The 12026-nt window shown below is 39.0% G+C and overlaps 1 protein-coding gene across 1 annotated transcript in view; it reads right to left on the reverse strand.

Moving 5' to 3' along the window:
* Window positions 1-12026, reverse strand: part of COL5A2 (collagen type V alpha 2 chain) — a 79907-nt gene that overhangs the window by 49558 nt on the left and 18323 nt on the right. Inside the window, exons 10-13 of the mRNA XM_074967762.1 lie at window positions 9450-9494; window positions 8110-8163; window positions 6917-6961; window positions 2696-2749 (exon numbers count right to left, since the gene is read on the reverse strand). Coding sequence (XP_074823863.1) covers window positions 2696-2749; window positions 6917-6961; window positions 8110-8163; window positions 9450-9494 — 198 coding nt within the window. The remainder of the gene's footprint in view (window positions 1-2695; window positions 2750-6916; window positions 6962-8109; window positions 8164-9449; window positions 9495-12026) is intronic.

Below are 12026 nucleotides of genomic sequence, written 5' to 3' on the forward strand. Positions count from 1 at the left end.
AACCCCTGGTGCGTCATGGCCCACCAAAATATTTATTACAATTTTAGTTTTACTATATTTCTGCAGAATTTTTAGATGTGAAGTATGAAGTTTTATATAGCCTTTTCGTTTTCCATGACACAGTGTTTTAGCACTTCATACAGGAGGATTTAAATGCCATTTGGTCAGTGTATATAAGACCCTTGCCCTTCTTTGACACTATAATTTGAATAGTTTCATAAAATATGGGGGATTCCAGCTCTTAAGGTATTGTATTAAGGGATAGATTTTCTGTTCATGTACAGGATTAATTTCTAGTGGTGACAGGTAATGAGATATCAGACCTTAAAGTGAATTTGTCATTGTGAGGTCCCATGTTTATTGTCTCTCAATGATTTTCATATCAAATGTACTCACTTCACATGCAAAAAATTTGTTTTATTTTTCTGACAGTGCCTCAAACTCAGCCTGGGATCTGAGAGTCAAGCTGTATATTTCTAGCTTATGCATCACCAGCAATTATCTGTAGGCAATATTCTTCTCTCAGTTATAGCTGCAGAACTCCATTGTAAGAAAACATCTCAGGTATTCCTTTCACTATACCCTGCCTTCCACAAAAACTCACAAAGCAGATGGATTAGATTTGCTGGGGTAGGTTCTCAGATAAATGCAGGATCTCATAGCCTAAGTTCCCTATATGCTTCCCCTCCCCGGGTCCCAACCTAGCCCGGCCCCCCAACCTGCCGTGGCCCGAACCCAGCCACGGCCAGGGCAGCATGGCCCGAACCCAGCCCCAGCCCAGACCTGCCGGAGGAGAGTGCTTATACTGCGGCCCTAGCCCTAGAGCTGCTGCGGCGAGGAGAGGCGCCTCTCCCCCCAAACCCAGGAGCTGCTGCAGGGAGAGAGAGCTGGGGGGAGTCCCATCTCTCTGCTGTAGCCCCAGATCACCCTCCTGCACCCAAAGCCCATCCTCCCCAGTCCCACCCCAGAGCCCGCACCCCCACCTGGAGCCCTCTCACCCCTGTACTCTAACCCTCTGCCCCAGCCCTGGGGCCCTCACTCCCAGCTCCACCCCAGAGCCCGCAACCCCGGCCGGAGCCCTCACACCCCTGTACTCCAACCCTCTGCCCCAGCCCTGAGCCCTCTCCCACACTCCTCGGCCCCATCCCCACCACATGAATTTTGTTATGTGCACCAATATGGAGGTGATGTGTCACACATCACCTTCACATTGGTGCACATAAGAAAATTCATTCCGCACATGGGTGGGAAAAATTAGAGGGGACACTGCTTATAGCCCCTCCTAAACAATCATGATCCAGCTTAGTTTTGGGCCATGCAGTTAGTCATTACTCTGGCTCTAAAGAGCTCTCTGAGTAAGGAAACTGAGTCTACCATTTCCATTTAGGCTGAGCTGAAGGAGGAGTACAGGGCCATTCTGTCTCTCCTCCTACTGCAGCAAGATTTTCCCTTCCACCCACCCCTGACGATGGTGGAGCTTAGGAAAGTCATTGATCCTTTTCTTTAGGATATTGTAGTGGCATTCAGCAGTTGCTGATTGTAGAAGTCACAATTTGCCTTCAATCTGCCAGAGTCACAATCTACCTCCCAATCTGCTTCTGTGGCAACACAACAACATTGTACCCCTCAACCAGGCTCATGGCAAACCCATGAGATAGTCCTACATTACTAATTTATCTCCTACATATTCCTTTTACAAAGTTCATAAGAAAAACATATAGAAAGGGAAAGTAGCAACTCCTTGAAACCTCAAGTCACCAATCAGAGCTGAACCAAGACCAGCATATTAAAATTTCTACTGTGTCTAAATGTCATGCCATCAGCTGAGTATAAATTATATGGAAAACAGAACAAGCACCACTAGGATAAGAAGAGAACAAGCAAAAATGAGGCTTAAAAAACCCTAAACAATCTAAAATAAATGCTGATTTTTATTGTTACGTTAATGCTGTGATGGTAATCTAAATATCGTGTATGTTGACCAAACTATAAGGAGTACCAGAAAATCATCACTCTTAACAAATGGAAGTTAAGAGAAGTTTTAATCTGTTCCCATTCTTTGAGCCAAAACACCTCTTTTATAGAGGTTTAAAGGATGTTTGGGGTGGTATGTGGGAAGAAGAGATGAGGCCAACCTTGCACAACTGCTTTACGACCTCTTTTCTTTGTATCATTCGTTCATTATTCTATGGCATGGTAACCGAGGTATATTGCCAATTCACATTAAAACTGCTACTTCCTGCAGGTGTCTAAGTTTCCTGGGGGATGGATCCACAGATCCAACTCTATCAAGCTAGTTGATTTCACAACCTTACGGTTTAACATAATATTCTAATGAAGAAGAGCTCTGTGTAGCTCAAAAGCTTGTCTCTTTCACCAACAGAAGTTGGTCAAATAAAAGATCTTGCCTCACCCACCTGGTCTCTCTAAGGGTTGCTTCAGCAGTTTAACCCATTTTTCACACTTATCTTTGAGTTTCTCACCTATGACCATGGCCGTATTCTGTCAAAGACTACTGCTTCATCACAGCTGCTCTTTCGAGCTTCTATCTCCAGATGTTAATTAGAAGTGAAATGCAGTCACCTCTTAAGGACCTTTTCATTTGTGAAGCTGAATGCCACATGTCTTTAAATGTGGGCATATGAAGATCTAATTAATAGAGTCAAACAGACTAAAAAAAATCAGCTTTTCCTACCTTTACACCAGGAGGACCCGGAAAACCAGGAGAACCAGTTATACCAAGTGGTCCCTACAAAAAAACAAATAAAATACATGAGTTGATATTTCCAAAGTCGGTATCACAAAACTAGTAGCCTAAACACTGATGAAGGCCTATGCAAATGGAGTTCCTGGGTTTAAATGCAACGCCAGTCACAATACATATTGCCTCATAAAAAAGAGGAAACCAGTTCTATAAATATTGTAGATGACGTAGGTGGTATGAACTGAATACCACTCATCAATGCAATGTTTTAATTAAGTTAATGATACTTGGACTGCGGTTCGCGAGCTGCAAGTGGCTCTTTAATGGGTCTCCTTGCAGCACATGATATTAAAACACTGTGTGATTTAATTATTAACCAATCTAAGTCTTTAACCAATCAGGATGCTTTTATTATGTTATTAACCAATTGTAGTTGATATAATAATATTCGTCAGTTGTTTTGCTATGAGAATAAAATATATATGAATTCACACTACTCTGGCTCTTTTGGGTACTGTTGATCGGTAGTTTGGCTCCCAAACTACTGAGATCTGAGTACCACTAAATTAAGTACTTTTTTACTGACGTTATCAGTGTTACAGCTCTTGGTTCATCTGCCAACCTCCAAACAATAATCAAGATTGAGTTTCAGTTTTCATTATAAATATACTATTTCCTCTTCGTTATGCTCAAGCTACTGTTAAAAGGTACTAAAAAGATAAGATAATCAAAAAATCACTGATTTTCCAATCAAACTTTCTATTTGTAAAATCTCTGCATATTGCATCAACAGATGATGATGTATCTGACAATACTACAAATAGCTAAACAAAACTTAGATATATACACTAATCAAAGATTAAATTTATTTTGTAACATTGCACCCCATCAGACTTGTCAACAAAACTATTCAGCCAGGGAATATATCATCAACAGAGCATTGTATCTTAATTATATTCTGATTTAGTACTAAGTTAATAATTGTATCAGAATCTCTGTCAATCATGATTAAGGATATGATTTGGTCACAGATCTCTGTGACTTCTTCAGCTTCAGTTCCAGCCTCACACGTGGCATGGCTCTGGCTTCAGCCTGGCGCGTGGCAGGGCTCCAGCTGTCAGCCCAACACATGGCAGGGATCAGGCTTCCATGATTTATAGTTTATTGCCCACGTCCTGTCTGTGACTTTTACTAAAAATACCTGTGACAAAATCTTAGCCTTAATCATGATACCCATAATCACTCAAATCACAAGCCCTTTATGATCAATAACTCCAATACTCCTGCCTTTATTTTCTGTACAGGGAAAACCCCTTTAGAACTCAGAATGTGCAGATTGGGCCCTATATGGCTTTTGATCTGTTCATGCAAATCCAAATGTTTCCAAAAAATATTCTAATTATGTTAATAGGCATCAAAATACAGAGGAAATCCCACTCTTGCCCATGAAAGTTCTGTGTGAAGATCAGCGGAGGTATATGGTCCAAAGTGAGTAAGATAGTTGACACAGCTGCATCCAAAAATAACAGGTAAATCCACTGGGGACATACAAGTTCCATGGACGTCAAGTATAATGTAGAGTCAACCAAGTGGTGGACTAATACTGCTTTTTTGTTGCTATGGTGCTGGGTGGGCTGAACACATGTGATATACTCTCATCCTTCTAGATTATGTAGTCTTTGGATAGTAGTATACAGTGGTCATAAATATTGAGTACAGCTGTGTATTCACAAATGATTTCCCTTTCTTTGTCTCTGGCTGGATTTTCACCCTCTTTGGAGAACATGATGTATACTGAGAAAGAATGTTTTATATAACAAAGCTTTTACTGACAAACCCAGTAAGAACAATCTGTTCCAAAGGCTATTAATTATGGAGAACTTTTCTGCCAGTGACCTTGTAGTGAATTGCTAAAGCACTGCTGTAACAGCTAATTTAATGTATTTATGAAAAAGCTACATCCCAATTTATTGGGTCATGAACACTCGTCTGCCAAATCTCTCTCGTTGCAACGATAATTTTAGCATTATGACATATTGATACTTACCCAATTCATCATATATTTGGATAGCACTTTCTCCAGAGAGATCATGTTTAAGCATTCTGCATCTCCCTATGAGATTGTTAGGGAATGTACCAGATATGCTAGCCAACCAGATGTCATGCCCAGTGGGTTTGAGCTCACGTTGGAAGTCCACTGAAATATTTATACTTCATCTAGAATTTCAGAATTGTTTTGAGATTCAATTTTTTTCTGTTATAGAATTGTTTTAAAATCATGAAAAATCTTTGAAATATTTTATTTTTAAAGTACTGTAATAGTTGTGGTATCCTTCTCTGTAGGATGTACCAGATAACTGAACTTGGCAGCTATCTACACTCTCAGCTTGAACTTCTATCATAGTCAATTATTGGTTAATGGAGTTTACAACAGTACAGTCTATTGTGTATCATATGGACAAATACTGTTTCCTCACAGCAGCATGTTGGGATTCCCTCTGAGACCTTTTGCACTTGGCATATCCAGAACATCTCATCTAGTTCTGGAAGAACACCTTATCCAGTTCTCATGAATCCAAAAATTTTGTTCAAACCTGGACTCGTCCCAGAGGTTTCTTTATATGATGTCAAAAAGCTACACCTGAGATGATCAGGCTCAGGTGTAGGGGGTTAGGTTAGGGTGCACCACATCTCCAATATACAGAATCATGAATCAGCTTATGTACGCACTCAAACTTAATACTATAGGTTAAAATGTTGTATCACACACTTTATGATTGGCCTACTAATTTTTGTAACCAATCCCTCTACAGATCATGAACTGTCCATGAGCTGTAAGCAAAGCTCTGGCTGCAAGCTTATCACACTCTATTCTTCTCACTACTTCTTAATCCACTAACTGAATGTTATTTACAAGGCCAATTGTGCGTTTATGCTTTGTCCACTGTTAATCTCAGCTTCGTTACTTCTTTTCCTTACTTCTTCTAGCACTGTTCATGCCAGGCCTACACAGTATCATTAGGGAAGAAAGACTATGTACTTAAACAGTGAAAATTGTAACTTTGGACTAGTGTGCCTCATACTGAACAAAGATTCAGCACACAGGCATATCACATTTTGTATCAATAGGCAATTACTTTGGCAGATGTTTTTGTCAAGTGACATGCGCAAAAAAAAAGAATAAAGTATATTTCTGGTGGAAATCTGTCAAACATTATAGTGATGAAGTATAAATGAGTAAATAGTACTATAGGACCTAAAACTGCAAACACTTATGCATGTGGTTAACTTTACACATACGAGTAATCTCACTGATTTCTAGATATTCTTCAGTGGGTTACTCAGATGCATTAAGTTAAACATTTGTCCATAAGTGTTTGTAGGATTGGGACCAGAGTCACTTGTTATATGAAAATCCTTAGTTTTAACTGCCACACTAACCTTTTAATATATTTAAACTGTATTTTCTTTATCTGAAAACTTTTTACAATACCTGTTCTGAGTAACAAAACTACGTGTAAATCATGAATTGAAAAGTTAAATTATTATTTTAAGTTTTGATAAACTTTTATATAAATGACATTAGTCTTTTGTAATAAATTGATCTTTCAAGGAGGCAGTTTATCAGTTGGTAATACATTTGTGTTTGTTTCTGGTTCATCAGCTCAGTGTATGACTTCTTCTAAAAAAAGGGCTACATATCCTTATAAGTTTTGAAAATATATAGTCCTTATGGATTTGAGGTAGCAAATTCACATCTTTCTGTTATTAGTGAAATTCATTACTTCTTACTGAGAACTGGTATAAATTCCATTGACATCTTTATTTGCAAAGAAAGACAACTTTTTATTAATGATTCTTTATTATAATACGTATTTCTAAAATGCTTAACCTTTTTGCATCTAGGTTCCATTGCATTAATGTAGCAGCACATCAGTTCCCTGAGGGAAGATGAACAAAGCACCAGCCTACTCCCTACTTAAAATCACTTACTTGAAAGGAAGCAAAATCTTAGTGATTTAGCTCTCAGAGCACACATCTCCACAGCTGTGATTAATAATTTTGTGGCATTATCAGGAATCATTCAAAGATATTCAGGAATTGCCTTCAATTACCAGACTAAAAAATGGCAACAGTTACTCATCCTTCTGGTTAAAGGATGTCTGGAGGCAAAGGAAGATCACAACACTGGGAACAAGGAAAGTAACTTACCACTGGCCCAGGCTTCCCAGGCATACCATGCGAACCCCGTCCACCCTAGACATAAAGATAGACAAGCCACAGTACATTTATAGGAATTCTTATTAAACTCTGTCCTTGAATATTAGTGATTGTAAAAGGAGCCAATTTACAACTGTCTTTAAATTATACCGATCCATAAATCCATCACAGAATGGACACAGAAGAGTTTTAGAGTGAAATCACAGCCTGTTGAAGTCAATGGGACTTTTGCTAGTGATTTTAATGGGGCCAGGAGTTCATGTTTGTTATTGTGAAGAGTAGAACACACTAGACCAGTGATTCTCAACCCGCGGGACGCTTACAGCCCAATGAGCACACAGCTGCAGCCCATGTGACATCCTCAGGGCCACACAGGTAGTATATATAGTGTGTGGATGCAGCCCACATAACACACTGAGAGCTGTATATGTGGCCCAAAATGGTAAACAGATTGAGAACCACTGCACTAGACTCATAAATGCCATGAGTAGAGATGTGAAAAAAAACCTGAAACAAAATGTGAAACTATATTTCTTTTGCATTTCTTTTCAGAGATGGTCCCATATCATGAAGTACTTAAGAAAGTTCACTTTTTTGTTTTTAGTGAGACCATTTTTTTCTATTTTGAACTAAAAGAAGGTTACTTTTGAAATTTTCATTTTAAGGGGCTTTTTTTCCGCTGAAAATCAATTTGCATCAGAAACTTATACAATTTCAAATTTTGCAAGTTTTTGTGAAAATTGCTTTTTCACAGAAATTTTATAAACCAAAAATGTAATTTCTGGATCACAAAACTGATGAAAAACGTTGTGAACATATTTAACAATTTTGTACAGTTCTTCTCAGAGTCACCCCATGCATCCAGTTTATTCTTGGCACCTATGTTAATAAAATATAGCAATTAATGTCTGTAACTTACAGATATTGTTGCTTTTTTAAATGTAAATTATGGCTCTGATCCTGCAAATCTGTACTCAGTTCTTGCAGTAGCCTTGGACTATAAAGGGATTACTTGTGGAGGGGGGGCTGTAAATGTGAGCACGAGAGTGAGTAAATTACTCACTCATTAGTAAATTTTTGCAAGCTCAAAACTTGAAAGAAGAAACGTGACTGTAATTTAGATAAAACAAGTAAAGCACAGCAGTAGGGCTAACAGACAGCAGCAAAACCTCAAATCCACTTACAGGAGCGCCTTGTGGTCCAATTCGCCCTCTTTCTCCTGACATTCCTCTAGGACCCTATGGAAAGAGAACAGAAAAACGCTTTAATTTAATACTTATTTTATGAGAATAATAAGAAGTGGAATGCAGGAGTTCACTGTTACTGTTTTTTTCAGAATAACCATAGTATAGACATTTCTTCAGTTTTCTTTTAAACGTCTCTGATTTTTCCTTTTTCTTTCAATAAAAACTTTTCATTGCACTCCTACTCCAGAACTTATAGAGTAATGAAGTCTGATCTGACAAACCTTACTCATAAGAGGTATTCCACTGGGTTCAGTCTTGCTCCCACTGATGAAATTTGGTGCCAAACATTTCAAAGACAGCATGATTATAAGAATACAAGAATGACTAAGAACTACTCATGTGACTGTGTTACAGGATCAGACCACTGTTTTTTCTGCTAGTAATTACCCTGGTCTATGGTGCCCATAAAGTTGAAGCAAATCTATGTCCTCGGTCAGCCTTACAAGTTTTGCCCAAGGGAACTGAATTGCTCTGTAATTTCTCTTTTCCATTTGTAGCTTTATTTCAAATTCAGCCACACAAAGACTAAATTCTCTACATACTCACTGAGGGTCAATACTCAATCCCATTTACTACGGCTGATTCACTAATTGAGATCCATTTCAGAAATATTACATTCTGCACCACACAGGATAACACATCAAAACCAGATGCCTTTATCTCCACTAATGCTTATAGTTTTACAGATGCCCTAAATACCAGCTAAGTAAAAGCATTCTGAGATTGCCAGAGAGAAGAGACTCCTCACCCCACATGTTTATTCTAGACACAAACTCAAAAATCATCTGTCTGTAGTTTTCTTAGCTAATATTTTTCTAACTGAAATAATTTCAATTATTGACTCAAAGTGACCTACTTTGAGATTTTCATTATATTAAAATATTTTCATATAAAGAATCAGGATGGGCCTAAAGGGTATATAGGGATTAATCACAATGGGGAAAAGATCATACCAAAACCTAATTCAGATTTGTATTAATTTTCTGATTTACTGCAGTTACTGACAATGTACTTACATGGTCTCAGTTCTGGGGAACAATGGAACACAATGGGCCAGGTTCTCTGTTGGTATAAAACTAGCATAGCTCCACTGACTACAATGGAGTTGCACCCATTTACACCAGCACAGAATTTAGCTCTGAAAGACATGGTTTTCAACTCCTAAATGCATTATAGGCTTCTTATGACAAAAAATAAGGGATCAGTGTTTGCAGTCTCACAGCTACACGTTAAGCAGAACAGAAAATCCAATTGCAAACATTGCAAATAACACTCACTAGAGGGCCTGTTGGACCCATTGGGCCAGTTGGTCCGGCTTCACCCTAAAAACGCAAATGAAAGCACACACAAAAAGTCAGAGGAAAATGAAACTCCATCTCTTATCACCACCACTTAAGTTTAATTTAGCTATATTAGGGACAAATTTGCATAGCAATGTGTGGGAAGTTACATAAATCAGTCCCATTGCTGATGGGAAGAGCCATGTTTCTGAGTTCCCACTGAAGCAGAATAAGCTCATCCCTATGAGATATGCTGAATAATTCACAAGTTTCCAAATACAGCAAGAGAATAGTACCTTCCACTCCTCCCCCAGATATTTTCATGCCTGACCCACCAATCTGCTACAATTATGATGATTTATTATTGAGCACTGTCAGTGTGCTTGACTGCCAGAGAATCAGACTGTGGTCAGCTCTTTCATTGGCCAGGATGGGTTGGGTGGGGAAATGTAAGAAGACAAAGACTGACCACAACAGCAGTGTGGATGAGCAAGAACTGTTAACATCCTACTCCCTAGGGCAGGGAGAGCAATCTAATCTACAGCATACATGGCTAAAATGCCAACTGACACTTGTGCCCTATATACACGGGTGCGCTTCTACTGTTGCTACTAATGGCAGAACTGAATGGTGGGAAATTTTAGAAAAATGTTTTGGTCTAGACAAGACAGATGCCACTAAGCTGTGGGAAGAGGTAGATATGCTGGAGGGTAGGGATAGGGTCCAGAGTGACCTAGACAAATTGGAGTATTGGGCCAAAAGAAATCTGATGAGGTTCAACAAGGACAAGTGCAGAGTTCTGCACTTAGGACAGAAGAATCCCATGCACCGCTACAAGCTTGGGACCAACTGGCTAAGCAGCAGTTCTGCAGAAAAGGACCTGGGGATTACAGTGGATGAGAAGCTGGATATGAGTCAGCAGTGTGCCCTCGTTGCCAAGAAGGCTAACGGCATATTGGGCTGCATTAGTAGGAGCATTGCCAGCAGATCAAGGGAAGTGATTATTCCTCTCTATTTGGCACTGGTGAGGCCACATCTGGAGTACTGCGTCCAGTTTTGGGCCCCTCACTACAGGAAGGATGTGGACAAATTGGAGAGCGTCCAGCGGAGGGCAACGAAATGATCAGGGGGCTGGGGCACATGACTTATGAGGAGAGGCTGAAGGAACTGGGCTTGTTTAGTCGGCAGAAGAGAAGAGTGAGGGGGGATTTGATAGCACCCTTCAACTACCTGAAGGGGGGTTCCAAAGAGGATGGAACTCAGCTGTTCTCACTGGTGGTAGATGACAGAACAAGGAGCAATGGTCTCAAATTGCTGTGGGGAAGATCTAGGTTGGATATGAGGAAACACTATTTCACTAGGAGGGTGGTGAAGCACTGGAATGGGTTATCTAGGAAGGTGATGGAATCACCATTCTTTGAGGTTTTAAAGGCCCGGCTTGACAAAGCAAAGGCTGGGATGATTTAATTGGTGTTGGTCCTGCTTTGAGCAGGGGGTTTGACAGATGACCTCCTAAGGTCTCTTCCAACCCTAATCTTCTATGATTCTAAGACAAACCAACCTGCAGTGCTTTGATTTAATAAGTGATGATTTGTAAAAAGGCCCAACATGTCCAATTTTTTTAAATTGTTTTTTATTCTGGAAGTAACCAAAATTAGTTTTTCTATATCCACTTAATCTAAAGGTAACAGTTCCAAACCATCTGCAGTTTCTGCCTTCTGCAGGATAAAATAGATTCAACACCATTTAGTAGGCCAGTATGAATATGGCAGGGAAAAAAACCAATAAAGGAGTCTGGTACCCTTTTTAAAAGTGGCTTTAACACAACTTGTCGCAATCCATGCTAGCCGGCTAAACAGTGTTAAAACTACTTTAAACTAAATCCACTTACAGCTGACCTGCAAAGGGGAAGAAGCAGGTTTGGGCCTGTTTTGCACATAAAGAATACCAGAAAAGTTTCTTTTCAGTTTGGTTATTTTACACTATAGATAGCTTGAAAGGATTCGATTTTTATCGGTCAATGTCGGTAAATTAGAGAGATACTACATACAATAATGTCAGTAAATGTCGATTGACACTGAAACGGAAGAAAAAATATTTTTATCGATAGTAATCGACATCTTCAGATAGGCAAAGTAAGAAAATGTTGCTTGAGAACTTATTAGAGTTTGATTTAAGGATATTTTCTTTGTAAATTTTGACATGTGATGTTGACAATTTGTGTTTTAATGGTTCTAAAGCTTCAACCTTTTGAATCTCAATGTCTACTGTCATAAAATAATTATTGTCTGACACCCCAATAACTTCCCTCAACTGTGAGAATTTAAATAGATCAAAATTTAAAAAGTTTAAAACCCATAATTTTGTGCAATTGTGAACATTTAAATTGCTACAAATTGAAGAAAATGCTTAAAAATAAAGATTGATATTATCTGTTGAAATTATTAAAAAAATCAAATTCTGCCATGCCTAATTATAGATGTAGGGCCTGTCCAAATGCCCAAAATAGTGTAAGGCAAATGTACAAAGCATCTGTGCACCACAGGAAGTATCTCCATGCCAGTTCCACATGAG

Source organism: Natator depressus, chromosome 11 (genome assembly GCF_965152275.1).
Source record: "Natator depressus isolate rNatDep1 chromosome 11, rNatDep2.hap1, whole genome shotgun sequence".
NCBI lineage: Eukaryota > Metazoa > Chordata > Testudines > Cheloniidae > Natator > Natator depressus.